Raw genomic sequence first — 19,330 nt, forward strand, 5'->3', positions numbered from 1 at the left:
GACTAGGAGCAGATGGACAATATTTTTGAAAAAAAGATTGTCTTTGTAGGGAAGAATAGGCGATATATGTTGAGACTGTTTTGCAGCTGAATAGCAGCTCGATGCTTCTATTTGGGATGCGCCATTTTTGGGGGCAGTGGTGTAGGCTTTGGTTGGATGAGCGCTGGCAGGTTTGCAGTCAAGACAGGCCAGCATGAGCAGACTGTACATCTTGAGCAAACACAAGTAGTTTAGTGAACAGTTGGGAGGCTGCAGCGAGGGAAGTCCAGTGTGTTCCTGACCGCAGCTATGTGGGCGGTGTGGATAGGATGACTCCGGTTCCGTGTTCTTGCGATACCACACCACAGGCTCGCTCTAATTCACTTTGTAGCGCACATGCTTACGGCATCTGGCCTCTTCAAGATTTCCAGGCTGCTCTCATTTCCAGGGTACTGTTTAAACAGATCCACCAGAGTGGCACACTGTAGGATGTTTTACCAGTCCGCGAGCGTCTGTTCGTCACCAAGAGACCGCTATTTAAGAATGCTTGCACTCTTCAATACAGTGGAGTCTGATAGTCTATAGCAAACATGGGAGATGGACTTTCCCCACCCTGTGTAGCATAGAGGGCTGTGTTCAGAAATATAAAGTACAACATTTTACTGCAATAAATCGTAAACTGATGCAACTATCCACTGTAAATCATCCTAGACAGTGAGATGCAAGTGGCCAGTCTCCCCCCCCCCCCCCCCCTCTTCTACTCTCCTATTAGCTCAAGTATTGACCTATCTTGAGTAGCAGCAAACACTGGAAACATTGATATTTATTCCAGGTAAACAGGGTATGCTTTGGCATGTAGTCCTTCATTGGAGGTGGGATGCATGACTTTGCAACACTGGACGTCTGGTACCTCTGCGGACAAATGCATGTTCAGTGTGCTTTAAAAGGAGGGGGGGCATAATTTGCTGTCACTTCTGCCCTAAAGGTCATGATCCCGAATTAATTTATGTCTTTTGACCTGCCAGATAGGGATGAAAAGTGATTGCGCCCAGTGTTGGTGTTCTTGGGGGGCACCTAGAGTCTAATTGCAAGGATTTGTTATGTTTGTTTTCAGTGCTCAGGTTACATGTTGAAAGGCCTACGTACCATGTTTAGTAAGGTACTCCAAGGGGGGATCAGTTCTTCTCAGTTGGCTCTCAAGATCCTATTGCAACCCAGTGCCAGCCTTGTTTCTACAACATGGAAACCAAGGGGAGTGTGTTTTAGGTCTAAGCCCCGGCCCCTCATAACCACAGGTACCTATAATTACAACAAATTTCAATTACCTTGTCAACTTTTGAGTTGGAAAAGAGTGCCATTTTAAGCAAAGCTAATATGAAGGCCAACCTCATTGGCTGGCCATGTAGCCCCCGCCCCCACTGAGTGTTTCAAGACTATGCAGGTTCTGAAAATAAATAGATTTGCTATGTGTCTGCAGTGCGTGTCTGATCTAACCTAAAACCGGAAGAACATCATACATGCTGTTCTGCTGAAACCGGCCTCACATGCTTTAACACCTGTGCGGGCTGACACACAAACTTGCATAAACTCACTCTGCTTTTGAGGCAAAATGTACAAATCTAAGGGATTTACTCAGATTGCATCTCAGTCGCATTTTGTCGAATTACATTGCCTTGATCTTTTTCATGGCGGCTGTACCTTTACAGCAGAATTAGAATGTCACTCTGAGTTATTTTCCATAAGTAGTGTTTTTAGTCCCTTCTTTAGCCGGATGTAAAGGGTATGCCCCCAAACCCACCCCTCAACCCAACAATCCTTTTCGGCCTCACCATTCCTACACTCGCTATGCCTTTATTATTACAAGCAATCTCTAACAGATGAACTCTGGCAATATGTACTCCCACTGCCTCTGCTCTCCTTTCCATATGCTGTCACCATAACCTACAAACGTGGAGCATCTAGTTCAGCTCTTTTTTTAAAAAAAACAGACAAACCACCCCCTGCACCCTAAAAAAAAAAAAAAAAAAAAAAAAAAAAAGTTTTAACCTGCTTTTTATGGCTGGGCGGACCCTGCCAACGACGTGTATACCTGTTGCCTGGTCCTACCAGGATCCAATTGGTTCTAAATCAACCACCCAAACAAACAGAAGGTGCCATCTTAAAAAGAAGTTGATCATAGAACTATTATGTATATTATTTGATATTTTGATTTTATATATATATATATATATATATATCAATGAATTATTTTTTCTTGGTTGGTGTTATTATTACATTTATTAATATTAAATGTTGGTACCCTAGTGTAAAAACATCCATTCCCATTGAGGTTTTGAGGTGTTTTTTCCTGGAAAAAATTATTTTGTGCAGCTATCGACTAGTTAAAATAAGTTGGGTTTATTGTTTTATAGCATGCTTGTTTCAAGTAATCCACCAAAGATAAGAGCTGTGTCTCAGGAGATCTGGGGAGTATGAAGGCAGGCTCAAAAGGGCTCAACAAGAAAACTAGATCATCCTCCACCTCACCCATTCCGTTGTACACCATTGGTTTGAGATCTTAGAGACGAGAAACTTGCACCAAAGAGGTTTGCTTCTGTGCAGCCTGTGATTGCCTGTGTTGGTAGCTTCTGCTGGGCTCTTACCAGATGCCTTTAGGCCTTTCTTTCTATTCTAGGTATTGTACTTTTGGTGCTTCGAGTCTTAACCTTCTTGTAGACTCTAGGTAAAAAGTACTTGAACCCTTTGCAGATACCAGCTAGGGTACAAGAGTTTTGCAGCTAACATGTAAGTATGCATCAGTTTACTTGAGTGTGCTGGAGGCTGCAAGCAACAGGCATACTAACCAAGTGGTTGTACTGTTCTCTCTAACACACTGTGCTTGTACCCTGTCTCGCCCCATTGACATTTTACCCTTCTGTTCGGCTGTCTCCTTTTCTTAGGCTTCTATCTTGCCCCCCACAAACAAAAGCTTTGTCGCCGGGCCTACTATTTATTTATGAGTACCTTTGTACATGATGCAAAAACCATACCACAAGTTTACCGGAGTATTTTACAATGCCAGATTATTTAAAAAATGGAGGCTTGGAGTAATGGCAGCTTAACCGTGGTTAATTGTCTGCAGGGTGAACTTAAACACTGGCCTCATTTGCATTGCATGTCAACACTGTCATGAACAGCACCTTCTACTGCCTGTGGTCACTTCTCCAACTACAGTGAGCAGCCCCAGTCCATGTGGTAGGTATGTCGACCACCTCCTCTACTGCTACAGCGTTAAAGGGATCAGCCAATGAATAAAGCCAAAGTAGTTCTCTGAACCCCAGCTTATGTCCTCAGTCAAAGTCATATTCTTGAATGTTTATTGTTGGTGATTGTTAACGATGCAGTACTGGGCAAAATTACATTTTTCTACATTGGATGGCCCCTTTATCAGTGGACTTTTGGCTGAAACCATAAAATATACAAAGGTTCCAAAACTTAGTAGTACAACTGCACTATGTGGTTTAAAGTATTGCAGCCCCGTTACAGAAGCAATTAAATAATTTCATTTGCTTCCAAAGCAGTGGACTCCCAGATGTAAAAGTTTTCTCTGACCCACAAAGCGGTCAGTAGCCTTGTACCAAACCTTCTCCTCTGTGTTCCTATCCAACCAACAAAACAAGTCTACTCACAAAGCTGTCAGTAGCCCTGTACAGACCTTCTCCTGAGCATTCATATCCAACCAACCACACAAGACTATATGTCCAAGTTTTGGTACCCAACAAGCGAAACAGATGGCTAAGGTTGGCCTCTCTCAAAATATTGTACCACAGTAAAATGTGGCATAACGTTTGTGGGGGGAGATCCATGTATTGCCATGACCCTCCTTTCTTAGACTTCTTTCCTCCTCTTGTCCAGCAGGAATTTTGAACTTCAGAAGGACTTTGAAGGCTCCTCTGGTCTGCTCAGCCTACGACCTGCTCTGGCCTCTTTTGACCAAGCAATTCCCTCTTTTGGAGCCAGTTCAAAGTCTTGAAGGAGTTCTGACCGCCCCTTGTTCTTGGCTACTGCCGCGCTGAACGGTGTGTGCTTTTAGTAGGAGGAGTCAGTCATCAGCGAGCATTAGTGAGCATGGTTCTCCTCCCCTGGGCAAATACAAAGGTTCTGGGTATAGGAAAGTGGCAGTAAACTTCAGTTGCAATTGAACTTCGCCTCCATATGTCCACCTCTATTAGTACTGCATGACTAATTGTAAGATAAATTAGACCAGAACCAAACCCAGCCAGGAAAACATGGAATGGTTTGGGAAATAATTGGTTGCTTTTCATTTTAAAATGTGAGATTTTATATTACTAGTGAGATAGACATTGATTCCCTGAAAGCTTGAACCCAATTTTTACATTATCTTACGGCAGAGAGATGTCTGAGCTCTGTATCATTTTTTCTATTCACCCTAATGCAGGCAAGGAAAATAGTGCTCTTATATGAGACCCCAACCAAGTTGGACCAAAGAAAACAAAACTTAAAAATCCTGGCATTCACCCGATGCCACTGCCAGGCCAGTGGCGTAGCGTGGGTTGTCAGCACCCGGGGCAAGGCAAGTAATTTGCGCCCCCTAACCTGTGGATTTTAGCACTCGCGAGTGCGAGCGCCCCCCCCCCCCCCCCCAGATGTTGCGCCCGGTGCGGCCGGCCCCCCCTGCACCCCCCACGCTACGCCACTGTGCCAGGCTAACCAACGGAGTCGAAGCTTAGAGGAGTATCCCATTCACTTGTGTTTCAGTGGTGTGACTTTGCACGCATGCTCTGAAATACAGATCGAGAAGGAATCCTTGCATGGATTGCCAACTATTGCTAATTTCCTACAGCAAGGGAAACTGCAGCTCCGAAATCTGTCCTATTTGACTGTCCACCGATCATCGGTGCAAGTTGAAGGCCCTAGTGGGCACTTATGCTGGGATATGTACATTTGTTATACGTTTGTTGCGGAATGCCAAACAAAAAATGTTCATATGGTGTCCGTGTGGCACTTTCAAATGTTGAGCCATGCCACCAGCACTATGATCAGATTTCAGTATTAATGCTGTTGGCACAACTAGCCCAGATCCATCTTTTGTGAGCATGTTTTGTATGCAAGAAAGCACTTTCGGTGCACAGTCTGTTTTGAGATGGCTCCATTAGTGTAAGACTGTGCATTACTGGAAAACAGATGGCCCAGTCTCTGGCCATACACTTTACCAGGCGGGAAGAAGGCACAGGTCTACATTCTTGGCCAACGATGGCAAATCCTGGCTTACAGAAGCGAGGTCCATCCACGCAGGAACTGACCCGCACACGTCATTTCTGCATATTGTTTAGCAATAAGCTTGTGCAGCTGAAGAAGTTGATGGCCGATCTCTTTAATGGAGCTTAGTTTAAATCAGTGGAAAATGCAGAAAGCCACAAACGCAATAAAGCTGAAGGCTACAGTTACACTGACTGGTGGTCCTCACTAAGTCACTGCTGCCTTCTGTGCAATAACAGAAATCTGTTCATCAGTTCCCGCGTGCCCTAAACTTCCCAGAATCCATCATGTATTCCATGTGGTGCTCCTGCTGGGGGTTTTGTTGCAAAACAGGCTTGATGATGCAATGTAGTGCCGTGGAGCTAGAGATGTCATGATATAAAACATACATAAACTAAATTAAATGTCAACAGTAAATAACCTCTGTATCCTACATTTGCAGAACTGTCATGCAGTGCACGCCTGCACCTTGTGTGATACTGTGAGTGTGAGGTCCCAGCAGAATTGCCTAAGTTGCATGCAGAGTAAGGGTGCAACTGGTCTCTAAGCATTTTGGAGTTTATCGCCTGGATGAGAAGTGATGTGGTAAGCACATGGTCACGACCGTCAGCCGCAGTACGCCATCCCCCAGGTATAGTCCTGTTCCTCAGGAACAACCCCACAGTCACTTTAAGATAGTGATGCGAGTAACCCATGGCAACATGAAAGAAGGGGATTCACCGACTAAGACATAATGTATTTCCAGCTAGACTGTGTTGTCACTGCACAGGTAGAGAGCAAAACCATCCAGGGGTGGAGTGTCTTTCGTCGACTGAACTCTTGCCTGCCCCAGAGGCAGCTCTCCAATGTTGAGTCAAGCCCAGTTCCATGTCTTTGCGCAAATTTCCCATGTTGCTGTTGAACTAAATAGCCATGTCAGTCTCTCCTCGGGGATTTCTAGTTTCCATCTCATTGCACGGAGTAGTTCTGCCAGTATGCTTCCTATGTATGTAGGAGAGGAAGATGTCTTTGTTCACTCACGCATCACCAGAGACTTGCTCCAGGAAGCGGATTCCAGCAACTCCTGTTTGTGGTCTTTGTCACAGTCCCAGTGACATCATAGAGGCTCATCATCTAACTCGTATGCCACCCTAGTGGTGGAACCTAACTTGTGGGCTGCGCTGGTGCAGTTTGGAGGACGTTTCCACCCTTGTCAGCAGGCAGTGAGGCTTGGTGCATAAGGTACATGAGGAAGGCCTCTCTTAGAGTTGTGACACAGTCCCAGCCCCCTTTGAAACGCAAGGAAGAAGCAGAAGTCCTTGCCGGATACTGGTTCCCAATGTGTTAGCCTCTCTGGGTAACCATCATTCCAGGACTGTTGGGTGGTCGCTCATAATAGCTCAAGAGTGACCTCACCTCCTTCCTAGTGGGTCTAGCTCCTAGAGCAGCAATATTTAGTGCCACGGACTCCTGTGCAGCTGCTTGAGTGTCTGGGATCATCCCAGTATCTGGATGTCCCATCCTCTGAGCAGTCCTCTTTCGATCGCCGTCCCCCCAGCAGTTTCACCCTGATGGCTGACACATGAGGGTCATCTCTCTGCTTGGGCAAGAGGATCTGTATCAAGAGTTGTTGAATCCCTCCCTAATGCTCCAGACTCCAGCTGTATGTGCTGCTTCCATAATTTTTCTGGATACTCCTTGAGTGTGAGGTTGAAGGCTAAGAAAACCCTTTGATCCCAAGCTTCAAGGGCCTGTGCTCCTGCGACCTCCTCTGGCGCTGCTTTAAACATCCCTGATGCAGTTCCTGCAGATTTCTGAGCGGATCCTGAGATCTGACAGCCAACTTCAAGAACGTATCCCCTTATTTGTCCAGCACTTTCGGTCGCTGTCCAACTCCAGGTCCTGACTTCAACTCCAGCTGGGTCATAAGGGATGGACGATTTCATCCCCTGCCCTTTATCACGTCTGGGTTAAGTAGACACAGACCTGGATGATGGTAGTTTGGAGCACTAGGGCCTACATCCAACTAGGCAACACTGTGCTCTCACAGACCAGGTTTGTAAAGCACTGTCCACGGAGACCCTTGTGCCCCTCTGGTGGGTGAGGACACTTGCAGCTTAGAGATGGTAGCTCCTCCATCACTACAACTGGCCGTGGCTATAGAGCCTCTGGTTATCAAGCAGGCCCAGGAGATCTGGAGGAAGCTTTTCGTGAAGCAGGCCCTCTGCCATTGGACAGTTGCAGGGTGCCCAGTTCTATTGTTGTATCTGCGAGTCCCTCCACAAAGTCTGTGACAGTGCATGTGCCCTGCCTGAAGCGTAACAAGGCGTCCATGGACCCACTGTATTTTTCTGCTCAGCTCTCAAACCTTCCCCACCTTTTGAACAGTGCGCGGACGTCTTCAGGGGTCCGGTTTTTGACGTGGGTTAATACTCAAGTAAATAGCTATCCCCTTCTGTCAGCGCAATATTATCATTTGGATACCTGTTGTTCTCAAAGTACACTTTGTTTGTACCTTGCCAGTAGTATCTATCTACCATATCTAAATTTTCAGTGTTCATTAAAAAGAAAATTAAATTTAAGAGTTCTAAGATTAAGTAGCCCCGCTCATCATCGGAAGGCTTAGTCTGCAGGTTGAAAAGATGGACTGGATTTTATTATCCCGCGCTAGGCACATAAAAAGAATCTGCTGCACTGAAATCATTGCAGCTAGAAAGCGATTGGCTGGGCTTTTTCTTCAACTAAAGATTTACCTGATCCTGCACAGTTATCCTGTGTGGAGTCACAGACCTTTACATTGTGTACTTTACACAAAACTGTGTTCTTCTGGTGATCCGCAAGTAGCTCTTCTTGGACTTGGAAACTCAGAGGTGGCAGGTGGTATCCATAGACTCTTGTGAATGACCATGAAGTTTTTAGAAATTCTCTTCATTGTAACTGCTCCAGCATCAGGATTGATTCCACCCACTCGCTCTAGAATCCGTGTATTTCAGACGCTCTTCAGATTACTGACGGCTCCTTCCAAAAATGTGGGGTAATCCACTAATGGGCAACTCTTACCCTTATTCACTGTTTGGTAAATGGGCTTCATACTGACATTTTCTTCGTGCATCAATTAGTATATTTGTTTTCTCCAATTCAGTGGTCACAGGGGCAGTGGTTTTCATGAAAAGTGAATCCACTGGAAATAAGGACCAGACGTATGAAGCCGTTTGGTGGTTGCAAACTCTGTGCATCACAGGGTTTGCAACTGTTGAATGTTTTTTGGCCATGTATTAACACATTTTCAGTTTGGTAACATGTTACTGAATTGCAGAATGGCATGACGAATCGCTGTTTGGAGGGCGCATGTTTATAACATTCCATCGAAATTCCTATCGTTGTGGAATGTGTCAATGCTTTGCAACCAGAATCTGGTAAAAACACATTGCAACTCTACTGACTCCCAACTTAGGTTCCCTTGGTCACCCTTCTCCTTCGTGAACATAAAAAAAATAATTTGTTGTGAAGTAAGCAGTGGTCATGGAGCCAAATGTGTACTCTCAAATGTTTTCAAAGTTACGTGGTTTTTCATAATTCAGCTGCATTAATTTCTGTTAAGGAAATGAGGTGCCTTATAAGGGTCACTGACCACCAGTGATGGCCATTATTCATTGTGAGTTGCAATTTGTAACCTGCCTCATGAATCTTTATAAAGTAGGTTGGATTATACCCCCTTGGTTTTGTAAACTGATCTATTAAATGTGCCGAGGTCACAATTTGCACGCAGTATTTTGTGACCAGTGTTACATAACTTCTGATCCAAAGATCTCCAGGATGTAACTTTGGAGGTAAATGTAATGTGTCAACGCTTGCTTATGAAGTTTGTGTCAAGTCATTTCACATTCCTTTAAAATCTAGTTTGTATTTTCATTTCATCCCATTTACTCTACTCTGCAAATACTTCTGCATGCATGTTGCAGTTTGTACATTCTCTTGATATAAACCTGTAAACTGAATGATTTGACTGGTTTCAAGCGTCTGCTTGCTGAAGATCTGGGAGTGAAAGATCTTTGCCCAAGGCTTGTTGTCCAAATCATGAGCATCTATCTATTACCTTCCAGGTGTAACAGCAAGTAGAACTGGAGTGGGATGAATACCGTGTAAAAAGTTGTGTCTTTGTTGCACCGTCCTTTGCGTTTCATGTTCCTGTTTTGCTCTTTTTGCTTCCTAGGATGGTACTAGAGACATCTTCATCGACGGAGTCGTTTCTCGAAACAGAGCGCTGAACGGAGACATTGTGGTGGTGAAGGTGCTTCCCAGAGAGCAGTGGAAGGTCAGTGTTCACTTCAGGCTACCTTCAGGGCACGCGGAGGGAGATTGGAGACCTTCTGCCTGGTCTCCTGAAGCAGATCTGTCGGCTCACAGTCGGTGAATGTTCTAGGTCCTTGTTTGGGCGCCCCTCGGCAGGTTCGCACAACAGCCTTTGAGTGCACCAGTGCTTGTTTGTAACCCTTAGTCCGTGCTCCTTGGAAGGGGGGCTGATGATGCCCCTTGGGTTTGTGGTCCCATGGGGGTGATTTGCTTAGTTTGGCAGCTTTCCTTCTTCGGTCCTGCGCATCAGTGTTTTCTTTTCTGTTGTGTGCACCGTGGGGCCCGTTGCCTTTCCCTGCATCGGGCACGTGAAGCAGGCTGTCTTTGCCCCAAGCACAGGCCTCTTTCCTTCGTCCTCTCCCTGCTTTCCATCTCCCCCCAGACCCGTCCCCTCTGAATTCCTGCCCTCCATGGTCCCCGGTGGCAGAGCCGATGCGCGGCCGCCTTCTGGTTAAATGGCTTCTCCATCCTGCATCCTCCATCCTGCATCACCTTCCGAGCTGTCACTCCGCAGGATGCTTCGTCCTGTCCTTGAGAAACCGCGGGTGAAAAGGCTAATTACGCTCAATTTACCACTCGCCAGCACGCGCCCACCTCCAGACCTGCGTCCCTCCGGGGGACTTTAAAAAAAAAAAAAACAGACAGACCGATTTTCAGCCTCGCTTCCTGGTGATCGCGTAGTCTCAAACCCCAGACTCGCTGGTGCTCGCAGGAGGACGGCATCAGAGATGATCTGTGTGCTGGGAGTCGGGGGGATGACGGGAGCCCCTGAACGGGGTCCAGCGCAACTGTGTCTTATGTGGGTGGTGCCTTCCGCCTCGTATTGCAGTCATTTAGGCGTGCAACTATTGCCTACGGCAACGACGTGCCATCTGGTAACCTTGAAGGATGAAGAGCGCAGTCTTCCCCACTGAAATTCTTACCTGAAACCTGCACGACCCACACGGCCACATGAAGGCGGATTCATTAGCAGACAGTGCCAGCTTAGATCGTCCTTAAAGTGTTAATGTGTGCACTGTATCCAATTAGTCTTGGGTTTTCACCACATCGATAGCTCACTGGACCATAGGCTGACAAACAGTAGAGAGTTGTGGTGGGCAGTATAACATCTGGTAACTTGGTAAATACTAGACCTACTTCTCTAGTAGGTGGCTTGTGAGCTAATGCTAGGTCTCCATCTACCTGTAAGAGCGCCCCCGTCTGCAGCTCCGTGAAATTGTCATGAGGGCCTCTTGGACCAGAGTTGGTCGCCCCTGTTTTAGCTTTTTTTACAGTTCATATTTTATTCATTTTAGTAAGACTGCTTTTTGTCAATTATTTTCACAAATTTTTATCAGCTTCCTTTTATTCTAGGAATAGGAATTTACATGTCGTGCAAAGGCTAAGTAATCAGTACTTTCTGTCCAAGGCTAACAACACTTTACACAATATGCTAGTTTGTGTTGCCTGTTTAGGAGACAGCTTCTAACACCTAGACACAGCATTGCATCAGGACTGTATTTCCAACACAATATGGTTTGTTGTACAAATGGTGCACTGACCCCGAAGGGGCAGAGGGCATTCCTGCCACGACCATACTGGGATGCATGTTGTGTGACATGCAACTTGCTGGCGGTGATCTACTAGCCTTCTGAGAGCATTGTCATCAACGTCGCAGGCTGGCTCATGACACTGTCTTCAGGATTGTGGTAATCTCATATATTGGGCCAGGCAGAAAGGTACACCTGCAATGCTCTCAGCATACCCTTAGGGCACCATTATGAGTTCGCCGGACGGTTTAGGCCGTTTGCCCAACTTTTGTCGGGTAGTTGCCACCATAGTGGCTACTGCCCGCTGGGCCCATTAAGAGTTTCTCGCTAGGTCTGCGGGTGGAAACCTGAGTTTCCACCCACTGGCCTAACGGGAAACAGCCTACAGCATTGTCTCCGGCTCGTACTCGAGCCAGCAGGAATGCTGTGGGATGCAGTGTGCACCAGCACCCACGCAATGTTCACGGTCTACGATGGAGCTGGCCATGGGGACACCTGCACCCATTCTCCACCAGCCTTAACACGGCGGTGTTACTGCCTTGAAATCGCTGGTGGAAAACAAGGTCGCAATCTCCAGGGTACCTGCTGACCTGGCGGATTAGGCCCGCCACAACCGCCAGGATCTCTGATCTGGACGGTGCTGGCGGTCCGACCGCCGTGATCATAATGTGGTGCTCAGACCTCCGCATTGGTGGTGGTCCGACCGCCACCGTGAGTCTGGCGGTCAAGCGACCGCCAGACTCGTAATGACCCTCTTAATGTTAGGTAGGAACCTCCAGTACCTCCAGAGCATATAGAACCACATTCATCATGATGGGATTGTTTATCTTCTTTGCCATGTTTGTAATGCTGATACTTTGCTCTGTTTCATCTGCCTGATGATGGCAGCTGACTCTCTATATGCCAGATTGCGATTGTTTCAATAAATGTATCTCACATCCTTTTGTGTTTTGCCTTGGCATGCAGGAGTAATATTTCAAAAGGGTATGATCTGTTTCCAGGCGTTCTTTGTGGAGTCAGAGTATCATGTTCAGGTTGCCTTAATCACCTTCCACCCTGGTAGATTTTGGGGGATCGGGTGAGGCACTGTGAACTAGCCAGGAATTGGGCTGACAGTAACTGTTGCTGTGGATGGACTCAGTCTCCCACAGTCTGAACTTCTGCCATCTTAAATTTGCAGTCCTGTTATCTGAGGAGGAACCGTATAACAGACTTAATTAGAAGCTTTTGCTTGGCTGAAATAATATGTGTAAACCAAAATTGAAAAGCATGTGTTCAAGAAGAAAATGTGTTTTGTTTTTTTCAGAAATTAAAAGTGAAGGTTTGGAGAAAAATGGTTGAATTCCCAAAATATATTTAAATCTAATATTTGCATGATAAGAACATAATGGTGTCTGTTAGACTATTACTGATATTAAGTTGGTGGTAGGGGCACCGCAGCTATGGCTGTTGTGCATTACACATTTAGAGGGATTCCATATTGACAAAAGCATTTTTACATTACGACTGGCAGCCGTCCGTGATGCACTGAGGTGGTTGCTGCTGATTATCAAGCATTCAGTGGCAACTTGTAAACTTTTCTGATGTGGTTGCTATCACACAATAATACTCAGTGTTGCAGGTGGGGTCCATTGGCACAGATTTTTTGAGGACAGCTTTTATTTTTCCTCAGTAGGCTTAGATCCAGAGCAATAGAGCGAAAAACACACAAGTGGGAAAGAAAGAAGATGAGAAAGATGTGAAAACAGTGAAAAAGGCAGAAAGAAGGGAAGAAAATAATCCGAAAGCGAGAAATACAGAGGCAGGGGTGTCTTACAGATGCATGCCCTAGTTCGTGATCTCTCTGCCCGCAGTGAGAGACGATGTGCTGAGAATATGCAGAATCCGTCTTAATCTCCAGTTCCCATTGCAAAGTACCTTGGATTGCTCTATCGATCAAAAAGGAAACGTGTAGCCCAGTATGTTATTAGCTTCCCCACAAGAACACTTTGCAGCATTCCTAGGGAAACACTCAACTCCTCCTGAGACTGACTTCCGGCTGACTTGCTTACCACTAAAGTGGGACGCTGTAAAACCAGGTGGCAGTTTTAGAGGCTTTACAGCGAACAGCACTTGCGTACCTCACCCACCTCCTCTGTGACTGAGCTGTTTGACGCCAGTGTTCTGCTGCTGATGACTTATTGGCTACCACCCATGCTAAAGCCCTGTGCTGCATGCAAGTTCAAGCGCCCCTTGTGCAGGACCTCAAATGTCAGGCGATCACCTTCATTATCTTTCCAATTGTATTGTTTGTTTCCCTTGGACATCACCGACCCAAAGCTGCCTCCACCACGAGTAAATGTGGCCAGAGTCAGTGGCAGGTCCTCTCTCTGGTGGCCTCTAAAAGCTGGTTCTCTGCATCTGATAGTTGAGGTGGGTGATTTGTCCTCTCTGTGTGGTAGTTTTAATGGGTGGTGGTTACTCCGCCTGTGTAGTTGCACTCCGTGTCATGTCCTCTCCCCGGGTTGGTCAAAGTGGGTTTCTGGTTTTCTCGTTATGGTAGTTGCTGTTGGGAGTGGGTCCTTTCTTTGCAGTGTTTGCAGTCGGTGGCCCGTCCTCCACCTCGGGTGGTCACGATCAGTGGCACATACTCTCCCTGTGGTGGTGGCAGTCTGTGGCAGGTCCTCTGGTGGTGGTTGCAGGCAGCTGCAGGTCCTCTCTGCAAGGTGTTCGCAGGTTTTGTTAGATCCCTCTCAATGGGTGTCTGGTCCTCGCCACATGACGGTCGCAGCCTAGGGTGTGTCCTCGCCTAGTGGTTCACTCGTGTTCATTCTCCTCCAAGTCCTTCTACAGTCCCTCTGTGTGGCAGGTTTAAAAACCAGGAGAAAGATTCCCTTACTGCAGACAAGGACTTCTGTGATACACCTTCTCCAGAGTAGAGGCAATGGGTTTGAAGTCTACCGAGTTAAAATTGTGATGAAATTGAACACAAGAGTGATTCTAGAAGATACTTTTCGATCGCTTTGTGAATCCAGGCACTAGTGTACAACCTCACGGAAGTCCCTTCCTTTTCTTACTTTGATGCTCTCTGGCTTCAGTGCTAATGCTTTTAAAGAGCGGAGAAGGAACGCTCGGTTGATTTTAGGCTGGTGAACTTTTGTCCTGTGCATCATGACTGTTCTTTGCATATATTTGTATAGAGGAGATAGTGGTATAATGAACGTAATACAATGACTGAGCTACACAGTGTTGCAATGTTTACCTTTTTCACCCTCTGTGTATGCTCAGTTGAATAAGCAGGTCCCTTTTTATCTTTTGGAGCCTCTGATAGGGGATTTAACATGCATTACACAGTCACCGCTCACCAAGAGGAGGCAACTTATGTACTCATCTGTAGGAGATCGAGTGACCTCGTGTGATCCAGGGGGCAGAGTGACCAACAGAAGACGCAGTGGTCTTCGCGAGGCATGAGGCCGAATTAGCTTCAATTAGTTGTGCTTATCAAATTGTGGCATGGCCTGGAAGGTCTTTGGGTTCCATAACATTCTTGTGGTTTCCTGGAGGGGGTTGGCACAGCTGTTGATTGCTCATCTAGAGCACCACATACTTGTTTAATCTGTGTTCATAAGGAGCTGAACAAGCACTTCATGACTGATACTGACACCGGAAGACATGGCTAAAAGTTTATGAATGAACATTTCATTTTTCTGAGCTTCACCTCTGTGATGCCGTGTTCAGTCTATGTGCATTTCTGTCAAAGTATGATCATGAAGGAAACATGGATTTCCCCCAGAAGTCATGCTTGGATATGTGCTAGTAACTGCAGTATGAAAGGGATCATAGTTAGCACCCAGCTTTTTCCCCGATGACGCCAGATTGAAGGAATCTATCAGGTTCGTATTGATCTTTATTTGACTGATAATTTTCAAACATGGGGCGTAAGGACTTTCTGAGGCAGCCCCCCAACAGTGGTATTAGTCAATACACACCTACAGTAACGTCCAGCAACACAGGACGTGCACAGAAATACATGTTTAAAAGCCTAGATAGTCAGTTTCACAGCTTTCCACTAAAACCTGAATTTTTATTACGTATTTTTGGGTTGTGTGCTTTTCTCCTGGTCACTCAGCTGACCTCTGAGAGGCGTGGAGGAAAGCCACCCAGCCCTTCTTGTAGCTAAGACTCTTACAGCTTTCTTACTGGAAACTATAAGTAAATTAACTCAAGGGTTCCTCTTGGATCTTGGTTCCTCTTCACAAGAAGGGATCAGGTTTGCGGATTTGAGTTTACTTGGCTGAGTGGCCACTCTGCAGCCTGTTTAATTTAGATGTAGTTGTAAATTAGGGAGTTGTTCCAAAATGGCTTGGAAAACATCCAGTGGTATGTTACGTGACTAGTATTTGCATAACTGAAAACTACCATATGTGTATGGTAGTGTTCTGTGTCTGGGCGCCCCCATACTGCATCGGGGATTCTCTTTCACTGGAGTCAAGATGGTTTGTATTGGTCAGTAATGTCTCATATTTGTGCTGGCCACAGTGTTTGGCAAGAACTGGGTGTCTTCTGTGCTCTGAGGTTTTTTTGCATTACTTTAGGCGAGCATTGGTGATGGGTGCGTCTTGTGCAACAGCCTTAATTAAGGTCGAAATTGTTGTCCCCCAGCTGCAGGGCAAGCGGATGCTGGGTCCTGGCTCGGCCATCTGACTTGTGACTTTCTGAAGGCTTCAAGTGAGGTCTGCCGAGGTGTCCAGGAGAAAATATTTTCTTAGTCGCTGGCTGAAAGGAAAAATTTCAGAGCTCTTCTTAACTTCCAAAAGTTTGTTGTCAAGTCATTGACCTGCAGGATAGTTCACTCAATTAATCAGTCATTTGTAGAGCGTGTTGCTGTCCTCCCTGGGGGTATCTCGGGGCTGGGGTGTGATGTCTCTAAGAGCCAGGTGAGTTGATGTAGTCCGGTCCTTGATCATGTAGGGCTTTGTAGGCCTGCATAAGGAGCTTGAAGTCACGTAGTTTGATTGTTACTACATAGATCTTCAAACGTACGCATGTGTGGTTGTGTGTATTTGTTTTCAGGGTGTTTGCATAGTTGCAAACCTGTGGCATCCCACACACTCCATACAACGTATGCCTCCTCCTAGGCTATGCTTCACAAGCCTAATTTGACAGTGTACCAAACGCCAATAGATTTTCTGCTAGGACGTCGAGAACTCGACTGATCGCATTATGTGTTAAAGGGCAGTTTGTCGCAGTGCTCAGGAAAATGAAGAAATGCACTCTGAGCATTGGGCTTTCTCTTGCATTGCGCATGTTCATATCAGCACCAAATGTACTCAGTTGGGAGTCCTGAACCTCTGCACGCACTGAAGCTCACGGGTGGACAACGTTTCTACCACTTCATTGTCTGTTGTATATTTAATCAAGTTATGTGACAGTCAGCAGCTTAAAGGGGCCTTTTTGGCACTTGCACCTAAAAATGCATTTTCGAGTACTATTTTATAAGCATTTAGAACAGCTCAAGTTGGATTGACAAAGTCACATTCAACCTTGAGTACCATGGTACAGAGCAGAGCTGCTTTGAGTTCCCCTGTCTTGTGCACTAATCCAGGTAGTTTTTGAGGGAAGGTCAGTGGTCTGAGCGGACAAAACGTCCCTCCAAACACAAACTGTGCCTAACTTCTAATGTATTTTGGCCTTATTCAAAGAATGTGTGTAGTTCCTTTTATTAGGTGAACGTTCCCTTTATCTGGAGACTGATATAAGAGAACCTGAATAGAAAACCTTCAGAAAGCAGAAAATAGGCAATGTCGGAGGAGTCAACTCGACCCATAAACATAATTTAATTTCTCATCTTGTTTCATAGTTTGACCTCGACAATGCTGGTGGACGTTGGTGATGTATGATGGTTTAGCTCGGCTGAAACACACAGACCTTGCCTGCCAGTCATGGGAGTGTGTTTTTTATGGTGCATCCCGAATGGCATGCTGTTTGCCTTTTGCGGGAGCGACGAATGTCAGAACACCCTCTAGTTCTGTCGCATTCACATGCGCATATGTGGTTCCTCCTGCCTCACTTACTGGCAGGCAAGGTAAGCATTGTGACGAAGTTAACATTGTAAGGATGGGTACCTGTCTACCGAGAAATCAAAGGGTGAGGCGTTCAGAGTACCGCCTCAGTCAGTAAGTGACTCGAGTGTCGGTGAGAATATGCCTGGAATAGTTTGTCGAAGGGTGATAAGAAAGACCAGCGGTTATTGGCATAGCACCAAAAGAAATTCTGTGCTTATCTCAGACCTCAAGGGGCAGGCCTAGAGGCCAAAGGCAGTGTGAGTTCCTGGAACACGTTAAAGTGACTCTGGGACTGAAGCTCCTGGCTGAGAAAAGGTTGAGGAGTTTTCTTGAACTCGGGCCATGGTTAGGGTCTTTTCGAGTCAAATTAAGGCAAAGTGTGTCCCACTATTTAGAATGTGTATGGACTGTATGAACCCTGTCGTGACTTATTCTGTGTGGCACGCGAGACCATAATTTCAACCACTTTTGCTTTAGTGGTGAGGGAGTGGGGCAGTCATTAATGATGGGCCCATGGAAAGTTCAGTGTCTGGGAGGAACCAAGAAGACTCCTCTATGGTTTTTAAACGAGCTGTCTGGAAGCCAGAGTGGTCAGTGTCTAGGAAAAGGAGTTATTGCATAGTTGAGGCTGATCTGGAGCACTCGAACGTTATTCACAGCACAGTGAGCCCGGTGTCATCCTGCTGAAAATCACGGCTGTGTTCCACACCTTAGATTCCTGGTGAGAAATCACTGACTCCAAGGGAGTCGTATCACGTGCATTGACTGCAAAGCACGACGATCCAGTACTTGATTGTGACAACATTCCCTCAAAGGGTCAAATCTTCTACACAATACTGCAAACAAATACTGCTGGACATCTGGTCGGTTGCCAACTCTAAACAACGTGAAGTACTGATTTACTCACCCACAGTGTTTCCACCCCAAACTGAGACTGTTTACTCTCAAAGATTTTTCAATGGCCTAATCTAAGCTGAAAATGGTTCTATACTTCTGACCTTGTCCCCGGTTTCCTTTCGTGGCCTTGATGAAAATGATTGAGACACGCCTGAAATCCACCTTTCCTCATAGTCCGAGTTTAAGATCGACGCACACCAAATGCATCAAAACATGGCAAGGCCTTATTTGCAGACAGAAAGGATTTCATGGCTGTTGCTTCAAACAAACTCCTTCCTCAGGACACGTGCGTCTTCAACATCAAGGGGTGAAACCACAGTGATGTGAACAGTTGAGCAAAGAACTGGCCAGTTATTCCAAAAGGAGATGTAAAAAAGATGCAAAGGTAATTCAGTCACAAACAGAAATGGTAAACTCAACAAAAATGTACAAGTTGACCTGAAACATTTGCTGTATTCTCTGACAAACTATATTCCAGTGGGCACCAGGCCACTGTAGAAGTGCTAGAAGGATTCTATAGTTTGTCCCCTACGAGCACTTGCTAATTTACATTTCTCATCCATTACACCATGTGCTATGTACTTTGCATTCATCTGTACTCTGAAGGACTTTAAAAAGGAAAGGCTCCTGGTCCAGATGGACTAGTAGACCCTAGAATTGGACCACACGCTCCAAGACCTCTTAATCCCTAAATTATCCACAATTGTATCTCTTCTGACATTACAGAAACCATTTACGAGCTTCTCTGAGATAATGATTCCCTTCGTTCGGAAGGTAGATGCCCCAAAAACCACAACCCCGTATCTGAGTAACATTGGTTGCAGGACCTACTCGAGGTTTCTGCCGTCTGTGATCAGCCCTAGAAATTGTCTAGAGACTTTCCAAAAGAGCTAGCAACAGAAGCCTACTCTTTAATTCACTCATTCGTTCGTTCATTCATTCAAGAAGACCGTTTGGCCTCGTCCAACTTAATTGCCATGGCTGTAAAAAATCTTCTGAAACCTGTTGCACCACTGTTTTGAGAATCTGATAATGCATTTACCAGACCTGAGTGTCCATTTCTTCCTTGTTCTGTTTCCGCACTACATCGCAACTGAATTGAGTGATTTGGTCAAAAACTTGTTTTATGTCACATGATCCTGTGTCTTTGTCAGTGCATTTGTGTCTCCTTATTTCACAGTGCACAGACACAGGGTTGGGTAACGCCCCATTTCCCCATAACCATTCATAGCCTTAAAAAGATAGACTTCTACAGCCATGCGGGAGACACACATACACAATACGACTTAA

General features: G+C 45.8%; 1 protein-coding gene across 2 annotated transcripts in view; it reads left to right on the forward strand.

Moving 5' to 3' along the window:
• The window catches only part of DIS3L2 (DIS3 like 3'-5' exoribonuclease 2), a 714,887-nt gene that overhangs the window by 106,665 nt on the left and 588,892 nt on the right, over positions 1 to 19,330 (forward strand). For both annotated transcript variants that reach the window (XM_069212876.1, XM_069212877.1), the window contains one exon: positions 9,431 to 9,532. In XM_069212876.1, coding sequence (XP_069068977.1) covers positions 9,431 to 9,532 — 102 coding nt within the window. The remainder of the gene's footprint in view (positions 1 to 9,430; positions 9,533 to 19,330) is intronic.

The sequence above is a fragment of the Pleurodeles waltl genome, chromosome 11 (genome assembly GCF_031143425.1).
Source record: "Pleurodeles waltl isolate 20211129_DDA chromosome 11, aPleWal1.hap1.20221129, whole genome shotgun sequence".
NCBI lineage: Eukaryota > Metazoa > Chordata > Amphibia > Caudata > Salamandridae > Pleurodeles > Pleurodeles waltl.